Genomic DNA, 15,129 nt, shown 5'->3' on the forward strand with positions numbered 1-15,129 from the left:
AGGGAAAGCCTGGAGATGTGGAATCTGACAGTGACCTCCTTGGCCACTGGTCACTGTGGATGGAAGTGTGTAATCTGAGTGTGAGTTGTGTGTGTGTGTGTATATGTGTGAAATGCAGCAAATGGGATTTAGGTTAGAGAGGCCTAACCTGCTTTCCTGGCCATATGGTAGCTGCTAGCAGGAGACACAAGCAACTTATTCTCTGGAGATCTTTCTAGAACAAGCGAGTCTCTTACCTGATTTCTACTCTGACACTTCCTCTCCTTTCTGATAGAGAAAGGGGCCAAATTGCCCAGAGGGCAATGGTGAAAGGAATGCCGCTCAGAGAGCTATTGACTGGAGAATTAAAGATGAAAAGGGCATCTCACACGCCTCCCTCCCCCTGCCCCCGCTCTCCAAGAGCACCTCAGTTCAGGAGCTTCTTGGCCAGCCGGCTCAAGTTTGGCAGAAGGACATGCCCCTGTGATGCCAGGGAAGGGAGAGGAAAGCCTGGTGTAGGGATGTTTTGCCAATCCTGGGGTCCAGGGCCTGGAGCTAGGTCTCCACTCACACCCCCACCCCATCCCCAGCTCTGCTTCCTCCATTTTCCTTCCGTAAGGCTGAGCTGCTGTTTCTCTAGGTTCTTTCAGCCTTCCTCCTTCTTCCCTCTCTTCCCCCTTCCCTCTCTGCTCTTTTCCCTGTCTCTTCTGATGCTGTCTCTGCCATACTTTCCCCTCTCCTGGTGCCCCTGGTGACCTAGGCTCCACCTCCCCAGAACTTGACCCCAGGCGCTGCAGCCTCCCTCCTCTCCTCTACCCCAGCCCAGCAGCTCAGGGCTCCAGCCCTCCTTCCACAGGCCGCATGGGCATGCCTCACTGGCTCTGGCCTTTGGGTCCCTGCCTGTCTTGTTTGTCCCCAGGGTCAGACGTGAACCATGAGGCTGGTTCCACACCTCCGTCCCTCCCTTCATCCCACCTAGGTCCTCCCTTCAGTGTCTGGCTCACTGTCCCTCTCCAATGTTTTTTGGCCTTTCTAGGCCACAGCGATCCAATCCCCAGGCTCTGCCAGGAGCCCCCACTGTCCCATTCTTTTTCCTGGAGCCTCATCATGATCTTTGCCCCTAGAACTTACACCCTGGCACTTTCTGAGGTGCCAGAATGGGGAGGGGTCTGTGGGTAGGATTCTGAGGGACAAGACACCTCTGGGGGTGGTCCCTTGCCCTTCGTAAGTCCTGGCTCTTTCCAGCCCCCTGGCTCTATATTGAACCTCCAAGCCATCTTCCCAGATGGAACTACCTCAAGCCTGTCTCTTGGAGATCAGATCTCCTGAGTTCACAGTTTGACTTCTTCACTCCATCCCACAGCTGAGCCCTGGCTTCTCACTTGAAGTCCTTCTCACCTGTGGACTGGTAGACAAAGAACAAAGCACACAAGCTAAAACAAATGAGGTGCCAGAATTTGGTTTATTGGCTCATCCAGTGCCAAAGGTCCATTGGGCACCCTCTTCCCACGGATCTGGAGCCCCCTGGCTCCTAATACCTTTTTCTTCTTTACACACTCCTCCGAGCCCTGACGGAAGGAAGCCACGGCAGAAGCTGGGGCCAAGTGTAGGGCAAAGGCTGGGCTCTGACAGGGGTCTGTTACAGGGGGCCTAGTCTGCTTGGCACAGGAAGAGGGCCTTACGGGGAAGGAAGATGGGCCCCCAGGAGAGGAGAAAAGAAATCGGCTCAGCAGGGGGCTCTACTGAGGGCCCAGAGGGGATGGAGCCCCATCCTGGGGCAGGAATGGGAGGAGGCCAAAGAGGAGGGGATCAAGGGTAGAGGAGCGCGTGAGAGGCCCCTTGGAGCCCTACTCTCTCATGGGCTGGGGTCCTCTGAGGCTCAGAGAGTAGGCAGGAGGGCCAAGGGGGGAAAGGGCAGCTGGGTTGGGTGGGGGAAGGTTACTGCTGGAGGGAAAGTCCTTTACTCAAAAGCCCCCAGCTCTAGACCCAGAAAAATACATACACACACACACACACATTTTCTCTTTCACACACACGCACACACCTGGAGCCCCACCTCTTTTCAGCGGGCACAGGTAGCTCACAGCCCTACCCAACACCCCCAACTGCAGCTCTGGCCTGGTTCCTGGTCACTTAACCACCACTGAGCCCCTGTCCTCCATTCACACCTGCAGGCCCAGAGCCCAGGTTCTCTGAGGCCTCCCCACTTTCTCTTTCTCTGCTGGGCCTTCAGGCTCCAGTCAATCTGGGCTGTGACTGGCCGCCCACCCTGACTTGGGGAGAGCAGTGGGGTCGTGTGTTAGGACAAGAGGATGGCCATGGTCTTCAGCAAGGCACTGGGTGGGCGGGGTCAGGGCTGGAGTGGGGAGAGTAGCATTTGGGCTCTGGGGGGCCCGCACCTCCTCGAGTGGCTCCATCCTCAGCTCCTGGGTCCAGCCTCTACCCTCGGCCCCCCACAGCACGGCCTCCCTTCTCTTTCCCAAGCCCTTCCAGGGGAATGGCCACTGGGAGGCACCGGAAACAGCCATCTGAGAGGCCCCGGGGCCTGAGGCTGAGGGCTGCTGGCACAGTGTGGAGCTGGGATTCTGCAGCCTGCGGGGAGGGGGCTGGGGCCTCAAGCTGAGTCACCCCCTGCGGAGGTCTTCTTCTTGGGCCGGGTCTTCAGCGTCTTGGAAGCCGGTGGCTGTGGAAGGAAGAGACAGAGACAGAGAGCTCTGCCTGGAGCCACAAGCCCTTCCCAGTTCCCCAAGCTCTGGCCTGGCTCTCACCTCAGCTTTGGGCACTTTTTTGATGGGTTTGACCCTCTTAGGGGCCTTGTCTCCCATGTCATCCTCAGAGATCTCTGTCCGGGGATCTGCCTGGTTGGTGCCTGACCTTACGCTCAGGGTGGGGTCATCTCCTGGTTTGGGGAGCAAAGTAGAGCAGGTGTCTGGTCTCTCTCCTACTCAGCCTCCTTGCCCTCCCCCGTGCCCGCCCTGGGCCCGGACTGTACCCAGGTCTTCAATGGTGTCCAGGAGGCTGCTGGGGCTGGCTCTGAGGCGGCCGTCGGGCCCCTGCAGGGGCAGCGCATCCTCGTCCCGGATCAGGGTCAAGTCCTGCATGCTGAAGCTTCGGAGCTTCTCTGATAGCACCCCCTGGCCCTGGGGTCACCACCACACACCGGGAGGACCAGAGGAGAAGGGGTGGGGTGGAGAGAGAGGTCACCACGGGGCACTGGGCAGCCACTGGACTCAGCGTTCTCCCCATGGTGTCCTCACCCCATCCCACAGTGGCTCTAACAGGCTGGGGCCACGTGTTCCCTTTGGATGGGTGAGGAAACTGTGGCCAGCCGAGTGGAAGTCCTTTAGCAGGGGGATGTTAAAGGCAGGATGGGAACCCCAAGCTGCACAAGCCCCAAACCTTCACCGCCCCAAGAATGTGGATGCAAAGGGGACTGGCCAGGGGATGAAATGAGCAAGCTGGGGCCTGGGAGACGGGTCTGCCCCCATCTCACCTTGGCAGCAGCCGTGACTGCGGCATTGGCGGCCAGATTCAGGCCCCTCTTGCCCACCCTCATCATGGTCTCATAGCTCTTGTCTCGGGCCTGTGTGATGTACTCGTCGATCTCCTGAGGGGTTGGAGGGGAAGGAGGAAGAGGTGAGGGTGGGTCCTACCCTGCTTTGCCCTTGTTCACACCTGGCACTGCTGGCCCCAGGGGGCAGGGCCCTCCCAGATCACACACAGGGAGAGCCACGAATGCATGTGGCTGCAGGCTCTGGGCTGCCTAGACCTGGGATAGGTGGGAAGCAAGCGCCCCTTGTTCCAACAGACCTTCTCTTTGTTGGACAGGGTTGGGTGCACGAACTTGCGGTAGAGCACACTGGAGCCTTTGGTATAAGGGGACAGCAGCCATATCACAAAGGCGATCTTGAGCTCAAAGTAGAAGGGGAACCTGTGGGTGGGAGACAGGTAAGGGCAGAGCCTGGGGCAGGAAGTCAGGAGGCATATGGACCCACTGCAGGACCCTGGCTGGCCCCCAACCCCTTAGTGCACTAAGGTCCCCGTGTGGCTTAGGAGACTAGTCAAGGGGAGGCTCAGCTGAGACCCCCAGTAGCAAGGTGAAAAGTGACCCCAGCAGGAATTCCCAGCAGCGGTGGCTCTATCACCCTCTTCTCTCTGACAGAAGAGCACCCACTCCTCTGTCCTGGGGTCAACACCAAGGCGAGCTCCCTAACCTTCCAGGTGCATTCTTGGGTCCTCACTCCCTTCCTTCCTGCTCTTCCTCCCACGAAGACGTCAGGCTTCTCCAGCTGCGCTCTGGATCTATCCCTTGCTGCCGTGACACGGCCTCTGCTTTTTAAGGACTGTTCTCTATTCTCATGGCTCCTTCTCAGGCCACACACTCCTTCAGGTCTCTTCTATCCTCACAAAGCCCTCATCAAAGCTCACTCCTTTGCTTGCATTAAGAGGCACCTGCACTCACCTGTTCTCAATTTTTAACCCATTACTCTTTCCTAATTTGACCCCATTCAACTTTCTCTGCTCAAACGGTTTTTTCTCAAAGGCCCTTGAAATCTACGAACGCAAGGATTTTTTGTCCTCTACCTCTCAGTAAAACTCTTTTGACTTCCAGTGTACTGTGCTATGTTTGTCCTCTCTTCCAAGAGGCATTTGCTCATTTAGTAAACATTTTTGAGCGCCTGCTGTGAATATACAGATGGTTAGACAATTCCGTGTCCTCAAGAGTGCATATACATAGTCTAATAGTGCCTAGAAAAAGCCTTTGAAATACAAGCTTTGAAATACAATCCAATGTTCACGAGATCAACTCATATGCCTGTTTTACAAATAGGGAAACTGAGGCCGAGAAAACTGTGACCTGCCCAAAGTCACTGTAAGTCTGGCAGAAACAGGTGTCCTGAATTCTATTGTGCTGCTTTGGCTGCCAAAAGAAAGGTGAGAGTTATGTCTGTTCTTGTTTTGCTCAATCAAGCCAGGACTGGATGGCGGCTGAGAGGAGGGAACACCCAGGACCCCATGGGACTGTTGGGGAGATGCCACCCTAGGTGGGCTGGCTGTGTAGAAGTCAGAAGCCCTGGCCTCTGAGGTGCAGGGAGGCGGGGGTTGCTGGACCTCACCAGGAGAGCACGATATCTGTGAGTGTCTCGGCAGTGGTGAAGAAGGCAAAGACGATCCAGTACATCATCCATTTCACCTAAAGGTACAGAGGGCGGTGTTAGGTGGGGCCTTGGGGAAACACCCTGGACCCCACCTCTACTTGCCAACCTGCTGGAGGCACTGTGCAGGGGGCACAGAGGGCCCCGACTTTGTCTGTGTATCACACCAGGGCTGGGGAAAGGGAATACACGGGAGCCTCCCCTGAACCAGGTCTCATTAGTGCTGACAGCATTAGTATACAGTCATCCCCGTCTGTCATGTGACTCACTGTCCTCCCTGATCTCTGCCACGTAAGTTGGGTGGGAGATGAAGGGTCACACACTCACATATTCCTTCACGTTTTTTGTCTTCACGGCCTTGTAGGAAGAGTAGGCTGGGTACAGGGTGCCAAAGATGAGCCTAGGGAGGCAGGCATGGTTACTGGGCCCCTTGGCCAAAAGCAGTGGCCTCTCCCTCCCATCTCTGCATCAGTCCCTAGATAGGTAAGGGGAGAATGGACAGAACTCCAGGGTACCACATCAGCTGACTGATGAACTCAGGTCAGGGGTTAAGGTCAAAGCAGGCAAGCCTGAGGTGACACACAAGCATGGAGGCCCTAGCCAGCTAGGGTGATGCCCCTGAACCCTTTCTTGTTCAGTTCTTCTCCAGCCCCTGACAGAAAGACCTAGAGGCCAGAGGGTCTGATGTGGCTTATCTGGCCCTGAACCTCATTTGTGCATAACCATATCATGGGGTGGGGGTCAGGTCACTGCCTCAAGGCTGTCGTCCTTCTCCAGACATCACGCACTTTCTCACCCATTGGCCCTTACCCTCTACCTGCCCGTCGTAGGGCCAGTGACACCACCTAACAGGGTACCTGGCAGTCAGAAGTACCGCTGTAGCCCTGGGGACCTGAGGAGCAGAGGGCACGGGGGCAGGAGGCCCTGAAGGGCAAAGTGGTTTATTTCCCGATGTAAACACTTTTGTGTAGGCTCCGGAAAGTGCTGGGCTAGAGATCCTGGCTATAGCAGAGTCTGTGCTGTTCCCACCAGAAACCACATACAGGACACAGGCGAGGCAAGGAGAGGACCGATGCCACTCGGGGAGCTCATTCACACAACAGGAGCAGCCACTGTGAAGGCCACATGGAGGTATGAGGGCCCTGGGTTCCCTCAGGTGGGAAGGGAAGGAGACTCTGGTGGGTCTAGAGGAAGCCAGAACAGAAGAACATGATAGCAGGGAGGGGATTCTGGGGCGTCAGTGCCCCAAGGTGGAGGTTGAGCAGCAGGGTCCTTGAGCTGGGGGAGGTTAACTGAAGCCATGCAGAGTTCCTGCCAGGCCCAGCCTCTTGACAACGTGTGGATACTGCCTGTTCCCCATGGACTTGCCTCACTGAGGCAGGATACTTCAGAGATGGAGTCGGGGGTGGAATCCTCAAGGACAAAGTCCACAGTTGTGGGAGAGGGCACCCTCCTGGAGCCTGGGGGAGCTGGGAGGGACAGAACTGGCAGCCTGGGATGAAGGCCATCTAACACCCTTCCCTCCACGGCTCTCACAATCCCAGGCTGAACACACATATCCTCTCCCAGGTACCTCCCACACTTTGTAGTCCAAGCATCTCTGCTCTCCGTCCTCCCTGGGGGGCCTTCAGAGCATGTGCCCTCACCCCCAGTCTCCTGACAGACAGTGGAAGAGGGAGGAGAAGTGGGGCCCTTCGGGGAAGCCAAGGCTGCCATGGCCCTAAGCTATGGAATGAGGAGGCCCTGCCTTGTTCCCCTGGCTCTTCCGTCAGTTCTCCCGCTGGGAGATGAGAGCCCAGGTCTGAGGGGCTCCTCCGGGCAGCTCTGCTACGTTGGGGAGGGGACAAGCCGCCTCACCTCATAAATCAAGCCATGCTGCCTAGCACCCCCAGGGATGAGGGAGGGCGCAGAAACAGGGAAATTAAAAATAAAAGGGGTGGGAAGCCAGGCCTGCCTTGCTCTTCGAACATTTCCCCCTCCTCCGGATCCCTCACCTCCTCGTCTCTGGGGACCCCAAATAGGGATGATGTGCCTTTAGGTGATTCTGCTGTACGAAGCCACGGACTGGTCCATCCCAGGCTTCCATACCCCTCACCCGCCACCCCTAGCCCCCATCCCCCTCCCAACCGGCCGCGCCCCGCCGCCGCACTCACACCACCAGGCGAGAGATGATCCAGGACACCATGGCGGGGCCGGGCGGGGCGCGGGGCGCGGGGCGGGAAGCCGGCCCTGGCCGAGGATGTAGCGGCTGGAGGCCGAGCGGCGGCAGCAGCAGGAGCCGCAGTAGCAGCAGCACCCGCAGCAGCAGCCGCCGCGGGGGCCGCGGAGCGCCGAGCCGCCGCCGTTAAAGGGGAGGTCCCTGCCGCAGCGGCGGGCCGTGGGCGGCGGCGGCTCTTAAAGGGGAGGCCGCAGCGGCGGCAGCGGCGCGCCCCCCTGCACCTGCTGTCGCTGGGCATGCGCCTTTGACCTGCCTTCCTCCAATGGCTTGTTCACCTTTCTTGGTTCCAAACCCAGGATTGAGGTCCTCAGAGGCCTTCATGGTTCCACCAGGACATCCTAGCCCTCTTCCTGCGCTGATCACAACAGGCTGAAAGACTTAAATATCCTAAGAGGGATAATGACTGACTGAGCGCTTATTGTGTGCCAGGCCCTGTGCTAAGAGCTTCACATGCGTTATTTCAGTGACCATCCCATAAGACAGATGTTATAATGATCATTTTGAAGATAAGAAAATGGGAAGCTTCAGGGAGGTTCAATAATTTGCCTCGGGTCACAGAACCACTAAGTCATGCTGCTAAGACAGGAACTTAGGAAATGTACTGAATTTGCTACTTCTTCCAACTGCTATCAAACTCTTCTCCCCTATCGCTGACCGTCAAGACACCCACCCAGGAAGTCCTGCGGTCAAAGGCATAGAGGCATGTCCACCCCTCCATCACCACTCACTGAAGTTGTAAAAGGACCTAACCCCATTCCCAATCTGATTTGCTTTAACGTTATCAGTTCTTAAGTTTTGTAGAGGAAGAGGGCCCTGTGCTCTCAAGGATACCCTGGGGCAGGGGAATCACCCTCTTTGTAAAGAGAGGCTGGTAGAGAGGCCTGGGGTCCAGGGAGGCGATGAATAAGGGGCTCCAGTTCCATTCCCATCAGCAAGCACTGGTGGCAATGGCTGCCCTAATTCTGAAGACATTTATATCCAGAATGTAGGCTAGCCTGCCTCCTGATTTTCACCAAAGCAACAAAGCTCCAGCAACCTCTGCAACCTCCCTTCCCCCACTGCTTTCCTTTCCCGTCCCATTTCAAAGCTTCTGCATTCTTTATGTTGAGGTATAATCCTCTGATGATCACAGCACCAGCCCGTGCCCATCCAGGCTTAAAGGACATGCTCAGAACTCTGTATTTCAGTTATGGTGCTATTCAAACTCAGTATCCTTGAACCACACACAATGGTCTATTTCCACCCTGATAATTGTATTTCCAGGCTCAAACACTTTGGAAGATGTTTTTCCAACAGGATCCAAGGAAGCAGCCTCTGATGACCCCTCTTGCTATTCTTTACAACTTCCTCTTCGAAAGGCCTTTTCTAATTGGAACACAGTCTGTCCTCACCCTTCAAGCCACTTCAATTTCCTATGCGGGCAGCCAGGCCTCTTGTTCTGAGGAACTTTGTCACTGATTGCCCAAAACCTGGCTCAGGCCACTCTCCATGGCCCTTCGCCTCAGGCTGCTTCTGGAAGGTAGGAACCCACCTTTCCCATAGGGTAGAAACTATGGAAAGCCCATGTTTGCTCCTACCCTCTAGCTCATGTAGCACATTCCTGTTTGTCCCTAAGCCCTCAAACCACAATGACCTGGCACATCCCTCACCCAACTGGGCACAAATTCAGGAAGCAAAGAGTAATAATTGGATGCAACAATGTAATGATGATATGAAAATGAACTATCCTCCAACTCCAACCCCACCCTCAACCTGGCCCTGCTTTTTAGAACAACTGGCACAGGAAGAAGTTAGTCCACTATGAACAGATTTGTTAGATTTTTAATAAGAACATGGAAATCCCAATCAGCCCTTCAACAAAATTAAAATACAGAAAGTGAAATTAAAAGTATTCTACAGTAAATGACTTTTATTTAAAAAAAAAAGTAACTGTGAACATATAAACAAGCCTGCAGGGCACTACAGTACAGCTGGGAAGATACACTTTCCAATGTATCTCTGGGCCAATGAATTCCATCATTTTCAAATAAATTCTTAATAAAACTCCACTGAGTTGGAAAGTTTTGCTGAAAATATTTCTGGACAAAAAAACTCCCAAAACAAAAAGCCTCATGTAGGAAAGCAAACTTTCCTTTGAATTTGGAACTATAAGAGAAGTCCCAAGGGAACGCTGGTAATAGGTGGAAATGGTTCCTGGAGTCACCAGTGTGTGTATGCATGGAACACACCACAGCTCAGACACAACAAAGTTCTTTCTCAAGATGGCTGTTCCCTCAAGATAGGGCTGAGATGGGAGGGGGGTGAAATTAAAAGAACCCTAAAAAGCCAATTCTTTTAAATTCTGCTTTGGCTGATTTTTGTGCTATAATGGGCAGTTGATTTCTAAAAATCTTATTTCTTCAAAGAGTTTTCTCGAAGGAAGACTAAATGTAATGTGCCTTTCCTCATAATCCAGGAAAACAACTGTGGTATTTCAAAAGTTCTAAAAATATCTACTTTCATGAAATAGTAACTATTTCACTACAAACCTATTTTTCACTAAATACACACGTTTCCTAATCCTGGAGCCTCTTGGGAAAAGCAGTGGATTCTCCCTGGGTCCTTCAAGACTTCAGTGTTCATGGGAGAGAGATGGTGGGGAATGGCTTCACCCGGCTCCTGGGATGGGCTGTGTCAGAGGTCATGTTTAGAGACACCATCAGGCTTCCACCAGGTGTGTTTAAACAATTAGCCCCTATATGTACCAGGTATGTGATTTCCCCCTACCTCCAAACACATTCCCACTTAACTAGGCACAAGAGAAAAAAAAAAAGAAAGGTGTGCCCACATTCCTGGTTTCCACAAATCTCAAATCATGAGAATGTGCAGGACAGCCCAGCGATGTTCAGGCAATCTGAAGTCCCAAAAGGCCACAGGATAGGGATGTGGCACCCTCGGCTTGGAGTCTGAAACTGTGTGTGTGAACAGTGCGACTTTCCTGTGTCAACCTTCAGTGTTGAGGCAGCGTAGAAAAGAGTGGCTGGAGAGTTTGTAATACTGACCACACTGGCTCCAAGTGAAGGACCTCTGCTCCAGCAGAGAACCCTGTCGTTCCCTGTATGTGTTGTGAGTGAAAGACCTGCTTCACAGGGGAGTTTGAAATTTCTCCATGCCTACGATCTTGCCAGCTTGGATTCATGTGCCTTGAGGGTGCCAACAGCATCTTTCACTGCATGATAAATGATGTTCTTCACCTGGAGAGAGCAATCAGCACCGTTAGTTCATGGCAGCCACAGACTGTGTTCTGCAAACGAAAATAACCGGCAACGACTAAAAGCCTACTGATGAGTGCGGAAAGCCCTCAACCAGGACTGCGCGCTCCCCTAACCGACACCAAAAGATGATTGACAAATCACACAGAATATACACTCTACATTCAAAAAAGAATGATCCATCATTTGAAAGGCTATATAATCACCATCCTCTATGTGTATGTATGTGCTGGGCACTATTGCTAAGCTCTTTATGTGGACTTTCATTTAATCCTTACCATAATCCTATGAAGTAGATTCTATTATAATCCCCATTTTACAGATAAGAACTGAGGTTCCATGGTTAAGAATCTTACATTAAGGTCCTATAACTAATAAGAATGGACTAAAAACTGTGGGCAGGTAGGATTTATTGGGTATTTTTCCCTTTCGTGCCTATACTTTCTAATTTGTCGAAAAGGAACACATATAATGTATGAAGTAAAAGTTATTAAAATAGAGTGAACAGGATAAAGACAGTTTTAAATCAACATGATGATTATTTCTGGGGAGATGGAGTGGGAAAGGGTACATGGAGGCTTCAACAATGTAGTTGTTGTATACAAATACATTGTATATATGGTATGAATATGTTGTTTTATCTCTTAAGCTGAATGATGGCCACATGAGCCCCCTTGCTATTTTCTATTACATTTTTTGTATTAATTCAACAAATGTTTACTGAGTACCAACTATGTGTCAGACATGTCCTAGGGAAAAGCAGTGAACTAAAACAGCAACACCCCTGCCTTCATGGAGCTTAAACAGCTTATGTTCTAGTAGGGATAGAAACAAACAAAAGATACATAGTATGTTAGATGGTGAAAACTACAGGAAAAAATAAAGCAGTAACAGAGGACTGGGAAGTGATATGTGACAAGTAGAGACCGAACAGAGGGTGGTATAAAATATATATGCCTGAACACTTGCATTCTATCTATAATAGAAATGTCATCTATCAATCTACCAACAACCAAGAAAAATATCCAACCTCATGGGTCACTGACACACCTGAGTCACAGGCATGACGCAGGAAAATAGGCCTTAAGTGAGAGGCTGGAAGAATGCCTGTTTGGATGCTAAACCTCTGCCTGGGGAATCTTGCTTTCTTATCTTTTTTTTTTATGTTACTAAGCATCCAGGTATATTAAAAATGAAATTTTGCCTTTAAAGTTCCAATCCATTTCTGAACAGAGGAAAACCTAATCTGATTCTCCAGTTTAGATAGATCTACTCTTAGGGACATGGATTACAGTCCCTAGCAGGGCTCTAAGGAATTGAGTTTGCACAGAAATTTGCTGGGAGAGGCGGTTTTGTGGAAACAGGTTTAGAACATACTGCCACAGTGCTTTTCTCACCTGACTGGGGAAGTCAGTCTAGTGTAGTTACTAACATTGAAACACTGTATCTTCCAGGGGCAGAGACAGAGAAGACTGCCACATTGGAAGTGATGAGGTTAAAAGATGAATATTCTCTAAAAGCAAACCTGAAGAGGACTGATTAAACACTTCCTGAGGGAGGACTCCTCACACCCCAGACATGGGTCCCTGAGTCAGCTCTCTGCAGTTATCCTGCCCAGATAATGGCCTCAGAAAGCAGTGTGCGCCTCCTGTGTATGTGGCCTACAAGGAGATAAGACAGGGCTGGAGTGGAGGAGGAGTTCTTTACCTGCAGTTTATCCTCATGGTTTGTGTGAGTGTTAGAGAGATGCCTGAATTCCTGCGTCAGGCGAAAACAGTGCTTTACGTGTTCTGGAGACACGAAGTCTTCTGCGACTTTTATGCAACTGTATAGATTGTGCACCTGGAGAGGAAAGGCAGAGGCAGACACCAGGCGCCAGAGTCAGTAACCTGTGGGAACTGTTCACCATGTAGTTCACAAAGACACTGGAGAAACACTTCTGATACCCCATGTTTATAACGACAACAAATGCAGAAAGACTGTAAGTATAAATTTATAAATGAAAATGTTACTAGTTGTGCAAAAGTAGGATATGGAAAAATATATACCAAACTGTTAACAGTAGGCTACTTTCTGGGGAAGCCAGAATGAAGGGATTGAAAAGGGGATTGAACTGAGACTCACTTTCTTCTTTAAATGAGCATTTAAAATTACATGGAAGAAAATGAAAATGCCAAAAATAAGTTGCAGTTTAAGAGCAATTGGTCTAACCCACACTTTTATATCTACTGCCAGATTAGCAACAAACTCAGAAATAAGGAAACTATGGGAACTGCGGAGCCCCACCCACAAGTTGGGACATACCTGGTGTGGGGCTCCAGCAGGTATGAAGACAGCATCTCCCAGGAACTGGACAATGGCCCAGCCTTGCACACCATACTCCTCATAGAGCCGCTTACGTAGGGTCTGGTCCAAGTACCAACTTTGGTCATGAATTGGATCATGATCAGGGGGATTCTCTTGGCCTTGCTCTTCTCCAACCTGATCATGAAACCACGATCAAAACCCAAAGATGGAAAAATCAATAAACACATAAAGATTATTAACAGGATAAATCCAGCTTGCTGCAGTAATACCTACTTTATTTAATATCCTCTAAGTGAGGATTCAGCCCTATGGGGCATTGTAACAAAGGACGCAGGTCTTTAATGCCAAGGGACTCTACATGAGAAACCCTAGTTAGACTGTCTTAGCATCCCCAGACCTTTAATCTGTGATCTGGGAGCCCACTCAGGGACATACCTTTCGGAGCAGCTCCCGGATCTTCTCTGCATCCTTGGCTGCATAGATATGCCACAAAGCACCGGGTTTCTCCTTTCCATCATGAATCCTTTGCTTTGTCACCTCATCAGCATCTCCCTCGTCAATTGTTTTGAGAACCTCTGAAAAAAGCAAAATGATATTTCAATGTAAGCAGCCACTTCAGTACCTCTTAGTGAAGCAAAATGTCCAATTCAAACAAGTTTAGTCTCTCTTATTCTTCATCTGGAATATCGGACTGGTTTAAAATTGGGAAAGGAGTATGTCAAGGCTATATGTTGTCACCCTGCTTATTTAACTTATATGCAGAGTACATCATGTGAAATGCCGGGCTGGATGAATCACAAGCTAGAATCAAGATTGCCAGGAGATATATAAACAACTTCAGATATATGCAGATGATACCACTCTAATGGCAGAAAGTAAAGAGGAACTGAAGAGCCTCTTAATGATGGTGAAAGAGGAGAAAGAGCTGGCTTGAAACTTAAACATTCAAAAAACTAAGATCATGGCATCTGATCCCTCACTTCACTTCAGTTCAGTAGCTCAGTCGTGTCCAACTCTCTGCAACCGCATAGACTGCAGCATGCCGGGCTTCCCTGTCCATCACCAACTCCTGGAGTTTACTCATTGAGTCGGTGATGCCATCCAACCATCTCATCCTCTGTCGTCCCCTTCTCCTGCCCTCAGTCTTTCCCAGCATCAGGGTCTTTTCAAATGAATCAGTTCTTTGCATCAGGTGGCCAAAGTATTGGAGTTTCAGTTTTAGCATCAGTTCCTCCAATGAATATTCAGGACTGATTTTCTTTAGGAAGGACTGGTTGGATCTCCTTGCAGTCCAAGGGACTCTCAAGAGTCTTCTCCAACACCACAGTTCAAAAGCATCAGTTCTTCGGCACTCAGCTTTCTTTATAGCCTGACTCTCACATCCATATATGACTGCTGGAAAAACCATAGCTTCAACCAGATGGACCTTTGTTGGCAAAGTAAACTCTAGGCTTTTTAATATGCTGCTTAGATTGGTCTTAGCTTTTCTTCCAAGGAGCAAGTGTCTTTTAATTTCATGGCTGCAGTCACCATCTGTAGTGATTCTGAAGCCCCCCAAAATAAAGTCTCTCTTTTCCACTGTTTCCCCATCTATTTGCCATGAAGTAATAGGACTGGGTGCCATGATCTTAGTTTTCTGAATGTTGAGCTTTAAGCCAACTTTTTCACTCTTTCACTTTCATCAAGAGGCTCTTTAGTTCTTCTTTGCTTTCTGCCATAAGGGTGGTGTCACCTGCATATCTGAGGTTATTGATATTTCTCCCAGCAATCTTGATTCCAGCTTGTGCTTCGTCCAGTCCAGCATTTCTCATGATGTACTCTGCATATAAATTAAATAAGCGGGGTGACAATATATAGCCTTGACGTACTCCTTTCTCAATTTGGAACCAGTCTGTTGTTCCATGTCCAGTTCTAACTGTTGCTTCTTGACCTGCATACAGATTTCTCAGGAGGCAGGTAAGGTGGTCTAGTATTCCCATCTCTTGAAGAATTTCCTACAGTTTGTTGTGATCCACACAGTCAAAGGCTTTATCATAGTCAATAAAGCAGAAGTAGATGTTTTTCTGGAACTCTCTTGCTTTTTCAGTGATCCAATGTGTTGGCAATTTGATCTCTGGTTCCTCTGCCTTTTCTAAATCCAGCTTGAACATTTGGAAGTTCACGGTTCATGTACTGTTGAAGACTGGCTTGGAGAATTTTGAGCATTACTTTACTACCG

The 15,129-nt window shown here is 50.4% G+C and overlaps 2 protein-coding genes across 4 annotated transcripts in view; both read right to left on the minus strand.

Annotated features, from left to right (window-relative positions):
- Positions 1,423 to 9,083, minus strand: REEP2 (receptor accessory protein 2). Of its 2 annotated transcripts, XM_018050328.1 has the most exons (8): positions 7,289 to 7,531; positions 5,463 to 5,535; positions 5,097 to 5,173; positions 3,790 to 3,910; positions 3,473 to 3,586; positions 2,972 to 3,119; positions 2,748 to 2,878; positions 1,423 to 2,662 (listed from the first exon to the last, which is right to left on the minus strand). In XM_018050328.1, exons 1-8 carry the CDS (start codon positions 7,318 to 7,320, stop codon positions 2,594 to 2,596), a joined length of 765 nt encoding a protein of 254 aa, XP_017905817.1. In that variant the 5' UTR covers positions 7,321 to 7,531; the 3' UTR covers positions 1,423 to 2,593. The 2 variants fall into 2 exon arrangements, with proteins under 2 accessions (XP_017905817.1, XP_017905816.1); XM_018050327.1 differs by lacking the exon at positions 5,463 to 5,535 and having other exon boundaries at positions 7,289 to 9,083.
- KDM3B (lysine demethylase 3B) overlaps positions 9,159 to 15,129 on the minus strand; it is a 58,860-nt gene continuing 52,889 nt past the window's right edge. For both annotated transcript variants that reach the window (XM_018050325.1, XM_018050326.1), the window contains 4 exons: positions 13,347 to 13,486; positions 12,909 to 13,085; positions 12,312 to 12,446; positions 9,159 to 10,586 (listed from right to left, as the gene is read on the minus strand). In XM_018050325.1, the coding sequence (XP_017905814.1) occupies positions 10,506 to 10,586; positions 12,312 to 12,446; positions 12,909 to 13,085; positions 13,347 to 13,486 (533 nt within the window). In that variant the 3' untranslated portion in view covers positions 9,159 to 10,505. The remainder of the gene's footprint in view (positions 10,587 to 12,311; positions 12,447 to 12,908; positions 13,086 to 13,346; positions 13,487 to 15,129) is intronic.

The sequence above is a fragment of the Capra hircus genome, chromosome 7, assembly GCF_001704415.2.
Source record: "Capra hircus breed San Clemente chromosome 7, ASM170441v1, whole genome shotgun sequence".
Lineage (NCBI taxonomy): Eukaryota > Metazoa > Chordata > Mammalia > Artiodactyla > Bovidae > Capra > Capra hircus.

Excerpts from the sequence above, each read along its gene's own strand:
- REEP2 (XM_018050327.1), bottom strand. The coding sequence starts at position 7,591 with ATGCCCAGCGACAGCAGGTGCAGGGGGGCGCGCCGCTGCCGCCGCTGC. Across the intron at positions 5,174-7,288 it reads ATCATCTCTCGCCTGGTGGT|GTGAAATGGATGATGTACTG; the intron begins GTGAGTGCGGCG and ends CTGTACCTTTAG. Across the intron at positions 3,587-3,789 it reads CCCTGTCCAACAAAGAGAAG|GAGATCGACGAGTACATCAC; the intron begins GTCTGTTGGAAC and ends CCAACCCCTCAG.